This window comes from Oratosquilla oratoria, chromosome 13 (assembly GCF_046742065.1).
Source record: "Oratosquilla oratoria isolate Oo_2021 chromosome 13, ASM4674206v1, whole genome shotgun sequence".
In the NCBI taxonomy this organism is placed as follows: Eukaryota; Metazoa; Arthropoda; class Malacostraca; order Stomatopoda; family Squillidae; genus Oratosquilla; species Oratosquilla oratoria.
In genome coordinates, this window is record NC_134789.1 from 286620 (window position 1) to 309210 (window position 22591).

The window sequence follows — 22591 nt, forward strand, 5'->3', positions numbered from 1 at the left end:
CTTTCTTGTCATGTCTGGATTTCAACCTAACAAGATTATTACTTGTGTATAGGTCGACCCCTTGGTTTTGGCCTAAAAAAAAATCCTTAATATTTCGACCTATAGACAAGTATATACGGTAAGGTAAATAACATCATAACTATCATTGTTATCTGATGCCTTATATACTTAAGTGTAAAAGGATAAAAGATTAGTCACACATGACTTAACCTTGGAGAAAATTATGTTTCTCAATGTGTTCTCTGAGTCTATTAACTGTTATTGATTCAAGCATTTTACCTATAACTGATGTCAAACTGATTGGTTTGTAGTTGCATACAGATGATTTAGCTCCCTTTTTAAAAACAGGAACAACGTTTGCCTGCCCCCAAGCAATAGACACATAACCAGTGTCTACCAACTTAATATTTCTGTTAACTGATCGTAGACTTCAAATTTACACTCTTTAAGCATGGATGAGGGTGTGGAATGTTACATGAGTTTCTTTGCAAATGACACAAAATTGCTGAGGAAAGTGAGTACTGAAACAGATTGAGAGTTGCTGCAGAGAAATCTGAACAGGGTTTGGGAATGGAGTCAGAAGTGGGAAGTGGACTTCAACATCAAGAAATGTAGCATAATTGAATTTGGAAAAAGTAAAAAAAGGATATCAGGACAATATAAAATTGGTACAAAGGAAGTAAAGAAAGTGGAATCTGAAAAAGACCTGGAGCAATCATCACAAGGGACATGTCCCCTGATAAACAGATAAACAAAATTTCTGGAGAATCATACAACTTGCTAAGATCAATAAAGGTGGCTTTTACCTACTTGGATAAAGAAATGGTGAAGAAAATACTAGTCACACTGATAAGGCCTAAACTTGAGTATGCTGTGACACTATGGTCACCCCATACCAAAAATAACATAAAGAAAATTTAAAGAATCCAAGAGCAACTACAAAGATAGCCCAACATTTTCAAAACTGTCATATTAGGAGAGATTGTCAAAACTGAAATGACCAACTCTGGAACAAAGAAGGGACTTGCTAATGATCTATAGAATTATGAAAGGCATGGAAATCCTTGATAGAGAAGACTTACTAAATTGGGATAAGAGAATTACAAGGGAACATGAAAAGAAACTCAAAAAGGACAGTTATAGAAGAGACCTAAATAAAACAGCTTTCCACACAGAGTGGTGGATGTCTGGAACAAACTGGATGAAACAATAGTGTGTGCAAAAACTATACACAAATTTAAGAGCAAACTAGACACTACGAGATACGAAGATAGGGCACCACGAGCTTAGCTCCCCTTCCCGTAAGATACAACTAGGTAAATACAAGTCATGAACAGGCAGACCCACATTAATGCAATTAATATAGCAGTTCAATTTTTTTCCCAGAGGGATGTGTGGAAAGTTCTGGGGTCCATTGCTAGCTGCTGTGTCCTTGTGGGTTTCCAGCCAGTGAAACTCAATGAAGTAGTTATAGGTAATACTTAAAGATGTTATATGGTATGTTAGTTAAAGTCTCTTTTTAATATTAATAGGGCAGCAAACTATGGACAGAGACGTTATGGCACTGCTTCACCCGACATTGCTCAAGCCTGGAAATTACTCATGGTAAGCACTGTATGCAACTTCTGAAGCTGTTAAGAGCAGTTAAGAGTTTTTACAAGAGTTATAGAGCCTGTGTTAGAATTGGAAATAGGGAAAGTGGTTTGAGGTAAAGGTGGGGCTGCATCAGGGCTGTGTTATGTTGCCATGGGTGTTTAATGCGTACATGGATGGGGGTGGTGCAGGAGATAAATGAAAAGTTAATGGGCAGAGGATTGGAGATTGTTTAAGATAATCAAGAGAAGTGGGTGGTGAGCCAGTTGTTGTTTGTGGAAGTTACTGCACATGTAGAAGGGCTAGAGGAGGAATAAAGGCAGTTGGTGACGGAGTTTTGGAAGTTATGTGGTAGGAGAAAGTTGAAGGAAAATGTGGTTAAAAGTAATGAGATCAGATGCACAAAGGGAGAGGATGACAGTGAGTCTTAAAGGAGAGAGTCTGGAGAAAATGGACAATTTTATGTATTTGGGGTCAAATGTGGCAGAGAAAGGAGTGGGACTGTAGGTAAATTGTAGACTGAAAGAAGCAAGTAAATGTATTGGGTTATTGCAGTGTCATGAGAAATAGACTTCTGGGAATGGGTGCAAAGAGGTATTATATGAAGGGATGATTGTACTTATGACACTGTATGGGACAGAGAGTTGGGATTTAAGAGAGAAGAAGGGAGAAGTTTAAATGTGTTTGAGATGAAGTGTCTGGGAAGTATGGTAGGGGTTACAAGGATGGTTAGAGTGAGAAATGGGGTAAGGAGGAGAGCAGGGATGGAACAGGAACTGGCAAATAGGGCTGATGAAAGAGTATTGGGATGGTTTGGACACATGGAAAGAATGGGTGAAGGAAGATTAGCGAAAGAGGCATGGAAGGCAGAGGTGGGTGGAGGTTGAACTTGAGGGGACGACCAAAGATGACATGGATGGATGTGTTGAATGGGGCTTTGAGCAAGAGGGGAATGTCTGTTGAGGAAGGAAGGGAGAAGGCAGGGGATGGAAAATAGCTGTGTATGGATGATATACTGACACTGCCCAAAGGGATTTTCTCCCCATCTTCTCTCTTTTCTATGTCTGCTGAACAAGGAAGTGAAAGGGCTGGGGATGGGGAGGGGTTGTGTGTGGATGATATTTTGTCACAGCTTGAAGGGATTTCTCCCTGTTTTCTCTAATTTCCATGTAATTTTCTGACATCGAGATTACTCAAGTGATTCATTATTTCATTCCTTGATACTTCTATCTCTTTCATAGGGGGGACTTTCTCCTCCCACTCGATATCTCTAGGTTGTATGTTCTCCCTTGTAAACACTGATTTAAAATGCTTGTTCATAATTTCTGCCATTTCTATTTCCTCTGTGTATTCAACTCCTCCTTGTCGTAATTTCTCTAATTCTTGTTTGTTTTTCAGTTTGTTGTTTACAAATCTGTAAAATAGTTTTAGTTGATCTTTACATTTTTCTATGACATCTTTTTCGTATTTTCTCTTTTCTGCTCTGCACACATGTACATATTCATTTCTATAACTAGTATATTTCCATTTTTCAGGCCTTTTGGATTTTTTCCATTTTATCCAATCTTTATCCCTTTTGTCTTTTAACTCCCTACATCTTTTGTTGTACCAACACTTTACATATTCTTTTTCTTGCTTTTGTCTTGGAACATACTTTTCCACTCTTTCTTTATAAAAAAAAAATTCAAAATATTCCATTTCTCTTCTACTGTTGTTTCCTCCCTATGTATTCTTTCCCAGTCTACTTTTTGAAAGAATTATCTTATTTTATATTAAAAAAAAAAAAAAAAAAAAAAATCATACAACAATCTTCTCTTTCTATATTTTTGTTTTCCATGTATTTTTCCTCAGTTCCAGTTTAACCAATATGTGGTCACTTTTACTTATTGGTGTCTTATATTCAATCTTGTCCACTGTTTCTGGTTCTGATGTGATTATTAGGTCCAGTCTCGATGGTTCTTCCTCATTTCTATACCTAGTATTCTCTTGTATCCATTGCGTCATTGTATGTTCTATGATCATATCAAGTACGGTAGTACATTTCCCCATAGGTCGTTTCCACCCTTCATTGTCATCTCTTCCCAGCAGATTTCTTTACAAATAAAGTCACCCATTATAACTATTCTTTCTCCATCTTCCATTATCTTATTTAGTGTTATCCTTGTGTCTTCTAGCATATTTTTGTGTTCTTTCTCTTCCCACAAAGCCGTTTTAGGAGGCACATAATTTACCACAAACTTCCTGCTCTTCCCATCCCTGTCCTCCACTTCCATCATAATCATCTCTATTCTTTCCATATGTGACACTCCTCACATTTATATCCTTAGTGAGGAACATAACTCCACCCCTTCTTTTACCTCTGTTTCTAATCCAATAATGATATGCACCATGTCCTACAGTGTTGGATGGTAGTGGACCTTTCAGTTTTGTCTCTACAATTCCCATTATGTTCGGTTCTTTTTCCTTCAGGTAATCATTCAGTTTGTTCAAGCCTGTTATTAAGCCATCTATGTTTGTGTAAGACACTTTTAATTTTCTGCTACTATCATTGTGTTTTCTGTTTCCCTTCTGTTTTTCTCTGCTATGAACCATTTCCTCACTTTCTTATCCACTATCCAATAGAATTTCTCTCTGACTCTGTTCTTTTCTCATTTTTTTTTCTTAGCTTCTAGTCTTTTTGTTTTCTCATCATCTCCTCTTTATTCATTTCTCTTTTTATCCATACCTGTTTACATTGATCACTGCTAGTTTCTCTGTTTTTGCTAAGACATTCTCTACTGTCGTTTGTGACCTGAATTTAACCTTAATTGGTCTGGTCTTATCTGTATTGTATTTCCCTAATCCATGTATTTCTTCTATTTCTTTCCCTGTTTCTGATTCATCTTCTTGAACTACTTCTAATATCTTATTTACTTTTTCCTTTTCCTCCTTTATTCTTGTAGTCCTATTTGGATTATGCTTCTCTTCCATCCCTAATATAATTACAGTATACATTTCTTTTTATCCGCTAAGTCTCTTACTATATTCTCCTTTTCTCTCATCATTTTAATAACTGTGTCCTTAGTTTGTTCTTTCATCTGCTGTTCCACTATACCTCTAAATTCAATTTTATTGTTCTCTTGTCCTTTTTTCCAACCACTTACCTCTTTTGTTATGGACTCTTTATTCTCTTTATTATTCCTCTGTAATTCCTCATTCTCACCCTTTACTTCTTTTATCTGTCTTTTTAATTCTTCTATTTCTTTAGTTACATATTGATTCTCCTTGTTTAGTTCTTCCAGTTTATCAACTCTTTGGGTAACTAGTGTTAATTGGTTAAACCTAACCTCCCATGTTTCGTTCATATTTTTTTAGTTTCTCCTCTAGATTTACTAGTCAGGGGAGGTTGTCATCTCCTCCCTCCTTAAATCCATAAAAGCAGTTATCTTCTCTTTCCATTGATCTACTATTATCTATATTTCTGCTTTTGACACTTCTGCTTCCTTGCTCTTCATCGTCTGAGTGTTCTGCACCCCTCTTGTTTACACCTCTTCTAACATCCGGGGCCCATTCATCCCCTTCATCATTTCCTCCCATTTTCCTCAGTAATCCCTCTCTCCTTTTTCTTCACCTTCCCACTACACCATGAGCTTTCCCTTTCTCTATTAATACAACAAAGGTGCTCCCTCGTTGAGATCGATGAAACTTGAAGTTTTCCTGGAGTTCCAAACTTTGTTGTTACTTCGACTGACGTGTATTTACCTAGTTGTATTTTACAGGAAGGGGAGCTATGCTCATGGTGTCCTGTCTTCATATCTCGTTTTATCTAGACTGTTTTTAAATTTGTGTATTGTTTTTCCACACACCACTTTCTCATCTAACTTGTTCCAAACATCTATTGCCCTGTGGAGAAAGCTGTTCTTTTTTAGGTTTCTTCTATAACTGTTTTTCTTGATTTTCTTTCCATGTCCTCTTGTATCTCTACTATCCCATTTTATTAGATCCTCTCTATCAATAGTTTCTATGCCTTTCATGATTCTATAAATAGTTATCAAGTCTCCTCTCTCTCTTCTTTGCTCTAATGTCTGTAGCTGAAGTTTTGCTAGTCTCTCTTCATATAGTTCTGAGAGTGTTGGTGCCAATTTTGTAATTGCTCTTTGTATTCTTTCAAGTTTTGTTATACATTTTTTTTGTATTTAGTGACCACATTGTCACTGCATACTCCAATCTTGGTCTTATCAAAGTGACCAGTATTTTCTTCACCATTTCTTCATCCAAGTATGTAAATGCCACTTTGATTGTTCTTATTAGATTATAAGTATCTCCAAAAATTTTGTTTATATGTTTCTCAGGGGGCATATTATTCATAATAATGACTCCCAGGTCCTCCTCATTTTCTACTTTTTTAATTTCTTCTCCCAATATATATGGGCTCACTATTCTTTTTTAGGTTTTTCCAACTTCCATTATACTACACTTCTTAATATTGAATTCCATCTCCCACTTCCTACTCTATTCCCATGCTTTATTGAGATCCCTTTTTAGCGACTCACTATCTTCTATAGTGTTCACTTTTTTCAACAATTTTGCATCATCCACAAAGAAGCTCATATAACTTTCAATTCCTTCATCCATATCATTAATATATATAGCAAACATTATAGGGGCCAGAACTGTTGTGTGTGGAAGTCCACTAATCACTTCATCCCAATTAGAGTGTTTGTCTCTTATCACTACTCTCATTTTTCTTTCATGCAAGAAGTCTTCCATCCACTTCAGCAGTTTGCCCTGTATTCCTCCTGCAGTTTCTAATTTCGTCAGCAATTTTTTGTGTGGCACCTTTTCAAAAGCTTTTTTCAGGACTAGAAATGCACAATCAGCCCATCCATCTCTTTCTTGTGTTACATCTATTAGACTTGAGTAGAAACACATTAGGTTTGTGATGCATGATCGTCCTTGTCTAAATCCAAATTGCCTTGGATTTAGTACGTTGTTTTGTTCCAGATGCCTTACCCATCTAGTTTTGATGATTCTTTCACAAATTTTAGGTATCGTACTTGTAAGAGAGACTGGTCTATAGTTAGTAGGGTCTTCCTTGTTTCCCCCTTTATATATTGGTACCATATGTGCTCTTTTCCAATCTTCTGGAACTTTTCCTTCTTTCAATGAACTGCTTATTAGAATATGTATTTTGTCTGTCATTCCTGCATTCTCTCAAAATCCAGTCTGGTCCATGCAATTTTGTGACATCGAGATTACTCAAATGATTTATTATTTCATTCCTTGTCACTTCTATCTCTTTCACAGGGGGGACTTTGTCCTCCCACTCGATATCTCTAGGTTGTATGTTCTCCCTTGTAAACACCGATTTAAAATGCTTGTTCATAATTTCTGCCATTTCTATTTCCTCTGTGTATTCGACTCCTTGTCGTAGTTTCTCTAATTCTTGTTTGTTTTTTAGTTTGTTGTTTACAAATCTGTAAAATAGTTTTAGTTGATCTTTACATTTTTCTATGACATCTTTTTCATACTTTCTCTTTTCTGCTCTGCACACTTGTACATATTCATTTCTATAACTAGTATATATTTTCCATTTTTCAGGTCTTTTGTCATTTTTTCCATTTCATCCAATCTTTATCCCTTTTGTCTTTTAACTCCCTACATATTTTGTTGTACCAACACTTTACATATCCTTTTTCTTGCTTTTGTCTTGGCACTTACTTTTCCACTCCTTTATAAATTTTTGTCAAAATATTCCATTTCTCTTCTACTGCTATTTCCTCCTTGTGTATCCTTTCCCAGTCTGCTTTTTGAAAGAATTCTCTTATTTTATTTAAAAAAAAAAAAAAAAAAAATCATACATCAATCTTCCCTTTCTATATTGTTCATTTTTTTCATGTATTTTTCCTCATTTAGTTCCAGTTCAACCAATATGTGGTCACTTTTACTTATTGGTATCTTATATTCGATCTTCTTGTCCACTATTTCGGGTTCTGATGTGATCATTAGGTTGTCTCGATGGTTCTTCCTCATTTCTATACCTAGTATTCTCTTGTATACATTGCGTCATTGTATGTTCTATAATCATATCAAGTAGTACATTTCCCCATAGGTCATCTCCACCCTTCACTGTCATCTCTTCCCAGCAGATTTCTTTACAATTAAAGTCACCCATTATAACTATTCTTTCTCCATCTTCCATTATCTTATTTATCTTTTGTTTTCTCTCTCTTCCCACAAGGCTGTTTTAGGAGGCACATAATTTACTACAAACTTCCTGCTCTTCCCATCCTTGTCCTCCACTTCCATCATAATCATCTCTACTCTATTCTTTCCATATGTGACATTCCTCCATTTATATCCTTCTTAGTCAGGAACATAACTCCACTCCCTTGTTTTACCTCTCTGTTTCTAATCCAATAATTATATGCACCATGTCCTACAGTGTTGGATGGTAGTGGACCTTTCAATTTTGTTTCTACAATTCCCATTATGTTCGGTTCTTTTTCCATCAGGTAATCATTCAGTTTGTTCAAACCTGTTATTAAGCCATCTATGTTTGTGTAAGACACTTTTAATTTTCTGCTACTTCCATCTTGTTTTCTGTTTCCTTTCCATTTTTCTCTGCTATGAACCATCTCCTCACTTTCATATCCACTACTCTCCAATAGAATTTCTCTCTTTCTGAGTTCTTTTCTCATTTTTTCCCTTAGCCTCTAGTCTTTTTGTTTTCTTATCCTCTCTTTCCTCTTTATTAATTTCTCTTTATCCATACTTGTTTATATTGTTCACTGTCAGCTAGTTTCCCTGTTTTTGCTAAGATATTCTCTGCTGTTGTTTGTGACCTGAATTTGGTCTAGTGTAATCTGTATTGTATTTCCCTAGTCAATATATTTCTTCAAATTCTTTCCCTATTTCTTGTCCATCCTCTTGAACTACCTCTAATATCTTGTTTACATTTTCCTTTTTCTCTTTTACTCTTGTGGTCCTATTTGGATTATACTTCTCTTCCATCCCTAATATAATTATACATTTATTTTTGTCTGCTAAGTCTCTTACTATATTATCTTTTTCTCTCATCACTTAATAACTGTCCTTAGTTTGTCCTTTCATCTGTTGTGTCACTATATCTCTAAATACCACTTTGTTGTTCTCTTGGACTTTCCTCCAACCCTGTGCTTCCTTTGCTATGGACTCTTCATTTTCTTTATTATTCTTCTTTAATTCCTCATTCTCATATTTTACTTCTTTTAACTGTCTTTTTAATTCTTCTATTTCTTTGGTTAGGTTTTGATTCTCCTTTAGTTCTTCCAGTTTATCGACTCTTTGGGTAACCTGTGATAATTGGTCAAACCTAACCTTTCATTCTTCGTTCATTTTTTTTAGTTTCTCCTCTAGATTTACTAGTCAGGGGAGGTTGTCACCTCTTCCCTCCTTAAATCCATAAATGCAGTTATCCTCTCTTTCCATTGAGCTGCTATTATCTATATTTCTGCTTTTGACACCTCTGCTTCCTTGTTCCTTGTCTGTGTATTCTGGCCCTCGTTTGTTTACACCTCTCCTAAGATCCGGGGCCTGTTCGTCCCCTTCCTCATTTCCTTCCATTTTCCTCAATAATCCCTCTCTCCTTTTTCTTCACCTTCCCACTACACCACGAGCTTTCCCCCTCCCCTACTAATACAACAAGGTACTCCCTCATCATTGAGATCCACGAAAATTGCACTTCTTTTCCGGAGTTCCAATCTTCACCATGTATCCGATGTACGTGTGTGTGTGTATGAGTTTTTGTATGTATGTATTTGTTAGTAATATGTTGTTGCAGATATTTGACTACTATGCTGCCATTGTGTTTTTTGTTGTTGTTGTATTTACCTAGTTGTATTTTACGGGACTGGAGCTATGCTCGTGTCGACCTGTTTTTGTATTTACTTGTTTGTGCTTGTGATATATGATGGGATGAATTGGTGGATTTGAGGGTTTTTACATAGAATTGTGTGCTTGTTAGTTTCATGTGGTGCTTTATTGGGAGGATTTGGGTTTCAATGTTCTATTAATATAATTTTAGTGAGTTTTTTTTATTATTCCTAGTGCTTTGTTTTGTTTGGTTTATAGGTATCATTGTTTTCATGGTTGTAGAGAATTGTGGTGGGATGTTCTTTCTTGCAAATTATTATTATTTTTTTTTTCTTATTATATGAAAAGTATACTGGCATCAGAAACACTAACAGTGATTCTTTGCAGGGAAGTGTATATAACTGTACTGTTCCCGTGCGCTTCCATGGCCAGCTGGTCCTCACACAGCGTCCTACACTCTCCCGAAAACCTGTAGTAAGTAACAAACTAATTGAATTTTCACATTAGAAATCCTAAGGCCTGACTGATTTAGAAAAAGGGAATGATATATACATACATAACAAGGGAGGTATGTATATATGTATCTCCCTTACAAGGGAGGTAGCCAAAGTCAAAAGGCATAATTTAACTCCCATTTCATCCCCACCCACTCCACTCCCATTCACCACCCCTCATTCCCTCAATTCCCTCACTCTTTTCTTGGCTCTTCCTGGATGACAGGTCATCCCTTCATTTCACACATTGCCCTGTGATTCACTGCAGAGAGATATGAACAGGATTTGGGAATGGAGTCAGAAGTGGGAAGTGGACTTCAACATTAAGAAATATAGCATAATGGGATTGGAAAAAGTAAAAAAAAAAGGATATCAGGACTACATAAAATTAGTGTGAAGGAAGTAAAAAAAAGTGTAAAAAATACTACTCGCACTGATAAGGCCAAAATTGGAGTATGCAGTGACACTATGATCACCCAGAACTAAAAAGAATATAAGGAAAATTGAGAGAATCCAGAGAGCAACTATGTAGATGGCCCCAGTACTATCTAAACTCTCATATGAAGACAGATTGTCAAAACTAAAATAACTGACTCTGGAACGAAGAAGAGAAAGAGGTGACTTGTTCACCATCTACAAAATTATGAAAGGTATAGAAGTCCTTGGTAGAGAATACTTACTAAATTTGGATTAGAGAAACACAAGAGGACATGGAAAGAAACTCAGAAAGGACAGTTATAGATGAGACCTGAAAAAGAACATCTTTCCCCACAGATTGGTGGATGTATGGAGCATACTAGGTGAAACAATAGTGTGTGTAAAAGATACAAGAATTTAAGAGCAAATTAGATATAGTGAGATACAGAGGCAGGACACATGGGTGTAGCTCCCCTTCCCATAAGATACAACTAGGTAAATACATGCACACACATGCACCTACTAGACCTTATGATTTATTTATGCAAGCTTGTCATAAACTAAAAAAAATTTCCCCATAAAAATTGGTTATTACTTCATGAACAATCAGAGATAAAACTACTATATTACGTCTACACATTTTCTCCTTGCCTTTTCATAACAATAATGATGTGACAATAATGATAATACATGCATACATATACCAAAGGCTTTTTCCCCCTACACGGGGGGTAGCCAAAAAGAAAAAGGCATAGAAACCACTCCTACCCATTCCATTTCCTATATATTCCACTCCCTTCCACCCTCCTCCCTCTCTTATCTTGGCACCTCCTGGATGATACACTCTCAGCACTCTCTCCATTTCTAATCCTAACACAAGCTCTACTACTCTCATAAAAACTCTTGACTGCTCTTAACAGCTTTCCTCCTATCACATATATCTGCAGTACCTCCCACAGTCCCTTCCTGTCTACCCTGTCGTAATCCTTTTCCAGATCCATAAAAGCCCAAAAACCATCCTTACCTTTTCCTATTCCTTTCCTTACAAGCAATTTTCACATATTGTGCTTACACCAATTTCATGTTCATTTCTCCTCACAAGCTCGGGCTATATAAGGAGTCAAATGTTTGTCTACTATGCTATTTCTGAAGGAACCCTGCTGGGCAAAACATTAAGGGAGCACCACCAGCGATCATTCAAAAAATTCTGGTACATGAGTGAAATTTGGGTAAACATTTCAAAAGAATCTCTATGATGGCAGCAACACTCAAAGTTATACAACTGTATTTCATTTCTATTTTTATACAGAATAAAATAGATAAAATTTTGGCAACCTCTGGCAACCCCATTGCATAAAAAAAACATTCTGTGTATTGAAATAGTGTCAACATTTCTATAGCTATTTCGTTTTTTGCTACAGAATTGTATTTATGGAGATATTTGGCAACTCCTCCCACTAGCATACCCCACAAGACAGTGGACAGGGCATCAGAACTCTTGAAAAGATCAAAGGAAGGTGATGTCGCTCCTGGCGCTCTCACTGTATGCAACAATTTTGATTCCTCATCCTGTATTGCTGTGATTATGGGAAAATTAACAAGAAACAAGAGAATGAAGCAGCAGAATATAGAGAGGGCCCGTGAGTGCCTGAAATAGAAACAAGAAGGAAAAAGAAAGAGGAGAAAAGCAGCACAGCTGCCCCCAGCACTCTGCAAGCATCTACTAGCCATGCCCACCTTGCACTTCCACCCATCCCACACCACTCACCCTCACCTCACACCTCATCAGCAAAGAAGAGAAAATTGGAGATTTGCTATACATCGCAACCATCAAACAAATGGTCGTGAAAATTTAAATCCCCGTCCTGTAAAATTTATGTTTTTGTTCTTTCTGTTGTAATATCTTTGGTTGTTTTTTATGGATATTTGTCATTTTTGTTTCATTTGAAATAATTTTTTTTTTTTTTTTTTTTTTTTTCTACAGTAAAAGATAGAAATTTAAAGTTTTTCTTTTCCTTTTAATTTATGAAACCTGAATTTTGTAGCATTTTTTTATTATTCAGAGAAACAGATTAATAAAAAAACAGAGGTGTTAGTTTGATAAAATGTACCGTACTCAATAATATTTGTTCCCCAGACTCTAAGCTTTCATTTCATACCAAGCTGAATGATGTGGAAGGGTTTTCCATTAAGTAATCAGAGCTTCACTAGAGCTCACTATATATTCACTAAATCTTCACTATACCTTATATATACATGGGAGGAACACAATCCTCTGAGGAATTATTCACTAATGTAAGGGGTAATTATGCCTAAGTTCATTAGATACTTATTTGAAATTTTAATTTCACCTACTCTAAAGTGATGCACCACTCCCTTAAATACACTGGATCCCATACTCTGTGTTTGGCCTCTCGCCTACAGTGGTGATCACTTCTACACCACAATTTTTTTTTTTTTTTTTTTTTTCCAAGGTAGTAATGTATAACAAGTCATACTTACCTGCAGTTCATATGAAACAACACCAGTCAGGAAGAAATTAAGGGAAAGAGCTTAATCATGCATGTACCAAAACGATGCATGCCCAAATTGAGGTGTGTCTTAGAAGCCTGTCTTATAAGCCATCAAATATACTTGGGAGAGCAATACCTCAGCAATGTAAACATGTGCAAATGAAGTTGCATTCAGATTGGAGAAAGGAAAAATTTTATTGTCAATTTTTCATTTATTTAAAGTTTTTGTAGATTATAAGTGGTATACATAGTGAATGAAGTTCTAATATTCATGTGGCAACAGAAAGAAAGAATGTAGGATACAGGAGGCAGGTTAAAAGAGTTTAATGGTACTCTTAAAGTTAGCCAAAGGTACCATGAGAAAATAGCTCTGCCAGATAAGTTATGGTCACCAAAAATGCATGAATTGTAACATGTTCAAAAACATTACACATGTACAGTGTTACCCCCCCCCCCCTCTTTTTTAGTAAAAAAAAAAAATTAACATGAAAAAATTCCACTAAACACAAGTGTGTATATGTATATATTGTATGTATATATATATATATATATAATATATATGTATATATATATATATATATATATTATGTACATATATGTATATATAATAGATATATATATATATACATACATACACACACACAGTCTTGAATTTTCTTATGCTCTGATTACAGATTTGGTATGAAGTAAAAGATGTTGTGAAGGCATGGGATATATTTGTGGAAGAATCTGGCAACAAGGACATTGCATCCCAGCCTACTTTTCAACATGATTTAGTAGACATCACCCGTCAGATATTGCAGGTCAGTAGCTTAATTTGATTTTGATGGTTGTATAAATTGATAAAAAAAAAATCTTGGAATGAAGTGAAAAGAGTGAGCTGGGGTAAGTCAGGCAGAAAGGAAAAGGTAGAAGATTCAGACAGAATTCAATGCAGTGGGGGGAAGGTGGGTAGATTATTTCAGTGATTTGTTGAATGTAGAGAAGGTTATGGAAAGTTTGATTGTGGCAGTTAGAGATGCAAGGAAAATTACTGTTTTGGGAGAAGATAATGATAGGAGTGTAGGAAAAGATGAGATACATAGAGTATTGAAGGTGATTAAAGCTGGAAAAGCACCTGTCATGAAGTGTCTCACAAAGCTGTTATAGTCACTGATTGGCTTGTGAGATTGTTTGATGTGTGCTTAGAAGAGGGAAGTGCCAGAGAACTGGAAAGCTGTATGTATATTTCCACTATACCAAAGGGAAGGGGATAAATATGAATGTATTAGTTTTAGAGAAATTTGTCCATTAAGTGTAGTTAATAAGGTGTATGGGGGAGTTAATTGAGAAGACTGTATTTTTACCTAGTTGTATTTACCTAGTTGTATTTTGCGGGAAGGGGAGCTATGCTCGTGTTGTCCCGCCTTTGTATCTTGCAGTGTCTAGTTTGTTTTTAAACTCATGAATGGTTTTTGCGCATACTATTTCATTGTCCAGTTTGTTCCAAGTGTCCAAAACTCTATGAGGAAAACTGTTTTTCTTCAGTTCTCTTCTATAGCTATGTTTTTTTATTTTCTTTCCATGTCCTCTTGTGTTTCTTTTGTCCCAGTTAAGTAAGTTCTCACTATCGTATGAATGGGTAATTTTGCCTACGACACTTATGGGGCAGAGACTTGGAATGTAAGGGAGGCAGAAAGGAAAAATTTAAAGGTGTTTGAGATGAAATCAAAGATAAGTGTAGTGGGAGTTACCAAGATGTATAGAGTAAGAAATGTGGTGAGATGAAGAGCAGGCATGGAAAGGGAGCTGGCAGATAGGGTTGATCAAAGAATGGTTTGGGGATATGGAAAGAATAAGTGAAGACTTACAAATAAGTATGGAAGGCAGAGGTGGATAGATTGAATTTGAGGAGAAAACTGAGAATGGAATGTATAGATGGATGAAGTAAATGGAGCCTTGGGTAAAAGCTCTGTTGAACAGAACAGGGAGAAGGTAAGGGATAGGTGCAAGTGGAAAATGGTAGTGAATGTTTAAGCTGATGTGGCCTGAAGTGGTTTCTCATTGTCTTTTCTATTTACTCATGAGGATATGAGGAGGAAGTGTTGCTATGTAAATAAAGCAGTGGTTGTAAACCAGTTTGGTTGTTGGGCCCTGCTGAGGGGATGCTATGTGATACTGCATTACTTCCAAATTAAGCAGTGGTCACTATGCAGGGATGACCCTACATCCACAAGGATCTAAGAGATTGTTAAAAGGGAAACAAGTGGGTGTGGGCTAGGTGGAAAGTGAGTGCATGCTTTGGCTGGTTAACTTCCTTATAAAGAGGAAGAACCTTTTTGGCATATAGATACATAGCTGATCTTTACATTAATTTGTATTTAGTGGAGAGATGTGAGATTTGTCTGGAGGAGGCAAGGTTTTCTGGTGGTTTATTTGGTTTTGATATGGGTATTACATGATTTTTTTTTTTTCCTGATAGTTGGATTTTTATTGTATAGCCAAGAGTGGTTGAAGATGTCAAGTAATGTTTTTCTCCATTTGGGCTTGAAGGGAGGTGTCAGCAAATATATATATATGTATATATATATACATATATATATATATATGTATATATATATATATGTATATATACATATATATATATGTATATATGTATATATATATATGTGTATATATATATATATATATATATATATATATATATATATATATATATATATATATATATTTGTACAACACTGAATGGGTCCCAGTGATTAGAGATACATTTTAACAACCACAATGCACTTTAATTCTAAGCCATCAACATCGGGAGATCCAATGGAGGCCGACATGCAGAAATTGAAATGCGGTACTGCCAAGGACTCAAACCCAGCAATCACATGACAAGTGCCGTAGTAACTTACCAACTACGCTATCAAGAGATATATAAATTGAGCGCAACTTTTCTTACATATTTGTATGCTTAAGTTACATACACATACATGAAATTTTGCATTCAATCCATCTCCACTATGATAGTACAATTGGAAGTATACAAATGTGGGAAAGTGTTTGTACAACACTGAATGGGTCCCAGTGATTAGAGATACATTTTAACAACCACAATGCACTTTAATTCTAAGCCATCAACATCGGGAGACCCAATGGAGGTCAACATGCAGAAATTGAAATGCAGTACTGCCAAGGACTCGAACCCAGTAATCACATGACAAGTGCCATAGTAACTTACCAACTACGCTATCAAGAGAGATATAAGTTGAGCGCAACTTTTTTTATATATTTATATGCTCGAGTTACATACACATATATGAAATTTTGCGTTCAACCCATCTCCACTATGATAATACAATTGGAAGTATACAAACATGGGAAAGTGTTTGTACAACACTGAATGGGTCCCAGTGATTAGAGATACATTTTAACAACCGCAATACACTTTAATTCTAAGTCATCAACATCGGGAGACCCAATGGAGGCCAACATGCAGAAATTGAAATGCAGTACTGCCAAGGACTTGAACCCAGCAATCATATGACAAGTGCCATAGTAACTTACCAACTGATTCCAAATATCAAAAATAAAACATATGAATATCGACTAAAACATATGTATCTGTTTTCCTTAAAAAAGTGTAGACTCAGAGGTGACTTGATACAGGTCTTTAAGATTCTAAAGGGAATTGACATCAAAAGTGACAACATTTTCACACTGAATGAGAATCCAACAAGAAACAATGGTCTCAAACTGTCCAGAAATAGATTTAATTTGGAAGTGGGTAGAAACAACTTTACCAACCGTGTAGTTAATGAATGGAATAAGCTTCCTACAGAGGCAGTGCAATGTAGTTCAGTTTGAAGCTTTAAGAATCATTTAGATAAACACCTAAGCAAGATGCTGTAATGACTATAATTTATTTTATATTATTTGTTTATTTGTTTTGTTATCATTTGTCCGTTTGTTTATTATTATTTGTCTGATTCTCATTTATTATTAGTTATGTCAATTTATTATTATTTACTATTTACCTGTTTATTATCTAACTATACCTATGCATTTATTTATTTATTTTATTTATTATTTACATTACGATAGTTTTTATTTATTCATTTGTTTGTTTATCATTAATATGATTTTTTTTCGTATCTGACGTAGATATGGACCAAAAGGTCTCCTGTCAGCATGCTCTGCCTTTGTAATCCTTTGTAAGAAAATACAAAGGGCAGCAACCAAACTGGTACCCAGCATGGCAGATAAAGCATACAAAGAAAGACTAAAAGTATTGGGTCTACTAACTTTGAAAGATTGAAGAGAAAGTGGTGATGTGATTACAGATGGGAGGGCTTTAACCTCTTCCCGCCGGGGCACATTGCATGTCTGGCAGCATTAGCTGCCCGACGTGCGATGTTGCGTCATAATAATCACATTATAAAAAATAAAGTCAGTGCTCAATTGTCCGTTCTCTTTCACCCGTGTATTTTGATAACCATAGAAAACTAATGAAGCCAGTTTAGAGAGAATGAAAATTACGTAGGTATGACTACAATAAATATAATCAAGATGGCGACTTCGGCATCTGCGAGTACCCACTTGCTCCTCATGCCGCCTACGTAGGCGGCACCGTATGGAAGTGGTTAAGGACGGCGTACCGCTTCAGAAGGGTAAAAGATGAAAAATTACAAAAAAATTGTGAAAATGAGCACAAAAAAAGCTTGATATGTTGGCAACACCTCAGCGAAGTTTTGGAGATATTGCACAATTTTTACTATGTTTTTGGGCAAAAAAAGTGAAATACCTCTTTTGTTTACATTATGACGTCACATACACATGTTCATGATATCACAAAATAATCTACGTAAGTTGTAATAATACATACATATACCAAGGCTTTTTCCCCCTTACAAAGGGGGTAGCCAAAAAGAAAAAGGCATAAAATCATTCCCACCCATTCCATCCCTGAATACACTCCACACCCCTCCACCCTCCCTCTTATCTTAGCACCTCCTGAATGACGGGTCATCCCTGCACCTTGTCCACTGCCCTGGGTCAGAAGCAGTGTCGCAAGACACAGCACATCCACAGCAAGGCCGCTTCATCAAATCGGCGACCCCCCCTCTCCGTCCCCCCATTGCATAAAAGGAGAAGACGGGGAGAAATCCCTTCGGGCTGCGTCAAATTTTGCTCACACATACTACCTCACCCCCCATCCCCCGCCCATTCCACCTCATGCAATCACAACATCATCCATATACAACCATTCTCCATTCACCCCTGTCTTCTGTCCTCTCCCGTCCTTCCTCAACAGACATTCCCCTCTTCCCCAAAGCCCCCTTCACCCCATCCATCCACCTCATCCTAGGACGTCCCCTCATGTTCACTCCCTCCACATCTGCCTTCCACACCTCTTTTACTAGTCTTTCTTCACTCATTCTTTCCATGTGTCCAAACCATCCTAATATTCTTTCATCAACCCTATCTCCCAGCTCCTTTTCCACCCCTGTTCTCCTCCTCACCTCCTCATTTCTCACTCTATCTAGCCTAGTAACCCCCATCATACTTCTCAGACACCTCATCTCAAACACATTCAAACTCCTTCTCTCTTCTTCTCTTATGTTCCATGTTTCTGCCCCATACAGTGCTGTTGGCACAATCACTCCTTCATACAGTCTCCTCTTAGCATCCATTCCCAAATGTCTATTCCTCATTACACTCTTTAATCCACCAAGGCATTTACTTGCTTCTCTCAATCTACATTCTACCTCCACTTTCACCCCACCTTTCCCTGCCACATTTGCACCCAAGTATCTAAAACTATTCACTTCCTCCAGTCGCTCTCCCATAATGCTCACTTCCAGTCTACTGCCACTTTCACCCCTTGTACATCTCATCACCTTACTTTTACCCACATTTATCTTTAGCTTTCTTCTATCACATACTCTCCCAAACTCTGCCACCAACTTCCTCAATCCCTCCTCCGATCCTGCCACAAGCGCAGTGTCGTCCGCAAACAACAACTGGCTCACCTCCCACTTTTCTCCATTTTCTTTAACCATCTCCAATCCCTTGCCCACTACCCTTGCATTTACCTCTCGCACCACCCCATCCATGTATAAGTTGAACAGCCAGGGCGACATAACGCATCCTTGACGAAGTCCCACCTTTACCTCGAACCACTCACTCTCTCTCCATTTCCAATCCTGACACAAGCTCTTCTACTCTCATAAAAACTCTTGACAGCTCCCAGAAGCTTTCCTCCTATCCCGTATATCTGCATAACTTCCCACAGTGCCTTCCTGTCTACCCTATCATAAGCCTTTTCCAGATCCATAAAAGCCCAAAAAACATCCTTCCCCTTTCCTATAGCTTTCTCACATATCTGTCTTACCACAAAGATCTGATCTACACAACCTCTACCTGTCCTAAATCCACACTGTTCCTCACCAATTACTCCTGTTCCTCTCCTAATCCTCTCAATCAAGATCCTCCCATAAGCCTTCCCAACTACACTTAACAAGCTAATCCCTCTGAAACTACTACATTCACACTTGTCCCCTTTTCCCTTGTAAAGTGGAACTATACAGGCACTCCTCCAGTCCTCCGGCACTCTACCCTCTCTCCAGCAAACATTAAATAACCTCACCAACCAGTCCACCATCACTGTACCTCCCTTCTTCAGACATTCCGCATGGCATCCATCCAGACCAGGTGCCTTACCTGCTCTCATCATCTTAACAACTGCCTTCACCTCATCCCTCCTTATTTCTCCTCCATTCTCCTCATTCATCACTCTCATTTTCTTCGCACTTCCCACTGCAGCAATCTTTCCTTCCCATTTCACATTTTCCTCCTTCACATTTAGCAACTCCCTAAAATATTCTGCCCATCTTCCCCTTACTGACTTCTCTTCCATTATCATCTCTCCATCTGCACCTTTTACCTTTTCTTCTCTACTTGATTCGCCTCCTCTTCCTCTTGTAATAATATTTTGTCTATAATATTGTGTGATGTTCTGGAGACTTCTGGCATGTTCTCCACTACTAGTGAAAGCGAAAGCAAGCATGGTAGTGTGTTGTACAAGTGTGGAGGAAAGTAACACTTCACCACTGACAGATTATTCTCTTTTATTGTGTGATCTTGTGTGCTGGAACTTAGAAGAGGAAATATGGCAAAGGCCAATAAAGGGCGGAGAAGGAAGCCGGCAACCAGAAGTGTCAATAGAGGTGAGTCACCCCAGCCAGCTGATCTGCTACGCGTGCAATGTTTAAAATCCATGCCTACCACAACACAGCCAGCTGACAGTGTTGACATCGCTGTACCGTCCACTTCAAGTGCTTGTAAGCGGAAATAGTTGTTTCCAAACACTGAAAAAAGTGCAGAGAGTGATAACACAGAGAATGTTATTGTCAGTATGGATAATATGAAAGAGATTGAACAATGTGTGTGTTGCACACCACCAGGAAAGAAGAGGCCAGTCATTCGATCCCCAGAGGAGAGGATCATCAGCTTGAATCGTGATAAGAAAGGAAAAGAAAAGCTAAAGGGTGTGTATAAACACCTAACAGAACAAACCCTTCTCAAGAGATGCTTGCAGGGTAAGACCCAAAATCTGAACGAATCCTTGCATTGTCGGATCTGGAAGTATTGCCCCAAAGTAAAGAACCTGTGCAAAGTAGTTGTAGACTTTGCTGTTGCATATGCAGTACTCACCTACAATATAGGATATGAAGCAGCAGCATTTAGCACCAATCTGTACTCCACAGTAAGTACTATGAGGCCTGTCCTCCAAAGAATGGACAGAAAGAGGGAACCGTTTCGACCCTCTGTATTCAGACGCAAGTGCTTGAAGCAGACAGATGAGCAACATTATGCACCTGGTGCATTCTAAAATGCCTGTACCATCATGCTTTATGACCAGAAACACTGCAGAGAGTGGGGAAGAGGCCCATTGCTGGTAATTAGAAAACCCCACTTTTCATGAATACTGACATTTATTACAGCTACAATTGTGTATGTAAAACAGTGAAACTTGGGGTAATTTACCACTGTGACATGCACAATTTGTGGTAGAAAAATCAGCCTTCTATCATTAATCTGAATGTCTCATTATAAGTGGAAGTGCTATGCCACCCTTAAGAGGTCATGGGAGCAAATTAAGAAAGACCACATGTCAAAAGGATGTGAAGAAATACATTTTTCATACAGATGCATAAATACCTAGAACAGCTTAGGAAATTATATAGTCCATGCTTAAACAATACACAAGTTCAAATCTAAATATGATAATTGGAAATCAAGTATATAGATTTAGTTGAAACTAAATGAATTTAAGGTTAGGTAGGATAAATTAGAGAATAGGAGATGGGGGTCTAACATACCTAGACCCAAATTCATATATGGTTCCAACTTAATCTATATCTTTGATTTCCAATTACCATATTTAGATTTAAACTCATGTACTGTTTGAGCTTAGGCTATATCACCTAAGCTATTCCACATATACATCTTTATACAAAACTGTATTCCTTCACACCCTTTCGACTTATGTTCTTTCTTAATTTACTCCCATGACCTCTTAAAGCCCTTCCAGCTTTAATCAGGAGGTCTCTTCTTTCAATGCAATCTATCACCTTCAGTGACCTGAACATTGTAATCATGTCACCTCTTTCTCTTTGATCTTTCAAGGTTGGCAGACCCAGTACCTTTAGTCTTTCCTCATATGGTTTATCTCCCAGGTTGGGGACCAGTTTGGTTGCTGCCCTATGTATTCTTTCAATCTTGCTTATATCTCTCACTCTGTGTGGGGACCATACTACTGACACACATTCCAATCTTGGAAGTATCAGGTTTTTTATGAGTTTTTCATCATCTCTTCATCCATATAATGGAAAACCACTTTAATGTTCTACAGTAGTCCATATGTCTCTCACACAATCCTACTGATATGTTTGTCAGGTGACAGGTTGTCTTTTATCAACACTCCCAAATCTTTCTCTTCTTTTGCTTTTGTAATGTGTTTGCTTCCTGAGGAATAGTTTAGGGATGGCATTTTGCCCCTATTTCCCATTTCTAGTACTTTGCATTTTTTGGTATTGAACTTCATTTTCCATTCTTGGCTCCATGCAAAAATAGTATATAGATCTTTTTGCAATATTCTGCTGTCCTTCTGGATGATATGAGGGTGTTGTTGATAAAGAGTTGTGGTATGTATCTGTGTTCTGCTGTCAAGTTAGTGAAAAGTGTGGCTGTGGATTTGATTGGGACTATTTTGAATCTGTTTGTGAACCAGGTGTTGAGTGTGTCAAAGTATGGCTGTAGTATTTCTGTGACTGTCTGCATTACAGTATGTGTGCATGGTGTGTTTCCTTGGGTTGCTCCAACTGCTTCATGTGTAGGGGGAGTTTAACTTGAAGTGTTTAATGGCTGTTACTATAATTTACATTACCCCCCATATATTGTATTTTTTCCCAGTATTTTTCCCAGTGTAGTTGGAAAAGCTTATAGGAGAGTTTTGACTGAAAGGATTAGGAGAGAAATAGAGGGAGTAAATGTTTAGGAGCAATGTAGGTTTAGGAAAAGTAGGTATTGGGTGGATTAGATTTTTGTGGGAAAGATGATATGTGAGAAAGCTTTAGGAAAAGGTAAGGATTTTTTTGGCCTTTATGGATTTGGAAAAAGCTTATGACAGGCTAGACAGGAAGGTATTGTGGGAGGTATTGCAGATATATGGGATTGGGAGAAAACTGTTAAGGGCAGTCAAGA

The 22591-nt window shown here is 37.3% G+C and overlaps 1 protein-coding gene across 3 annotated transcripts in view; it reads left to right on the forward strand.

Annotated features, from left to right (window-relative positions):
• Naglu (N-acetyl-alpha-glucosaminidase) overlaps nt 1-22591 on the forward strand; it is a 192890-nt gene that overhangs the window by 134039 nt on the left and 36260 nt on the right. For all 3 annotated transcript variants that reach the window (XM_076196766.1, XM_076196765.1, XM_076196764.1), the window contains 3 exons: nt 1533-1605; nt 9814-9900; nt 13525-13653. In XM_076196766.1, the coding sequence (XP_076052881.1) occupies nt 1533-1605; nt 9814-9900; nt 13525-13653 (289 nt within the window). The remainder of the gene's footprint in view (nt 1-1532; nt 1606-9813; nt 9901-13524; nt 13654-22591) is intronic.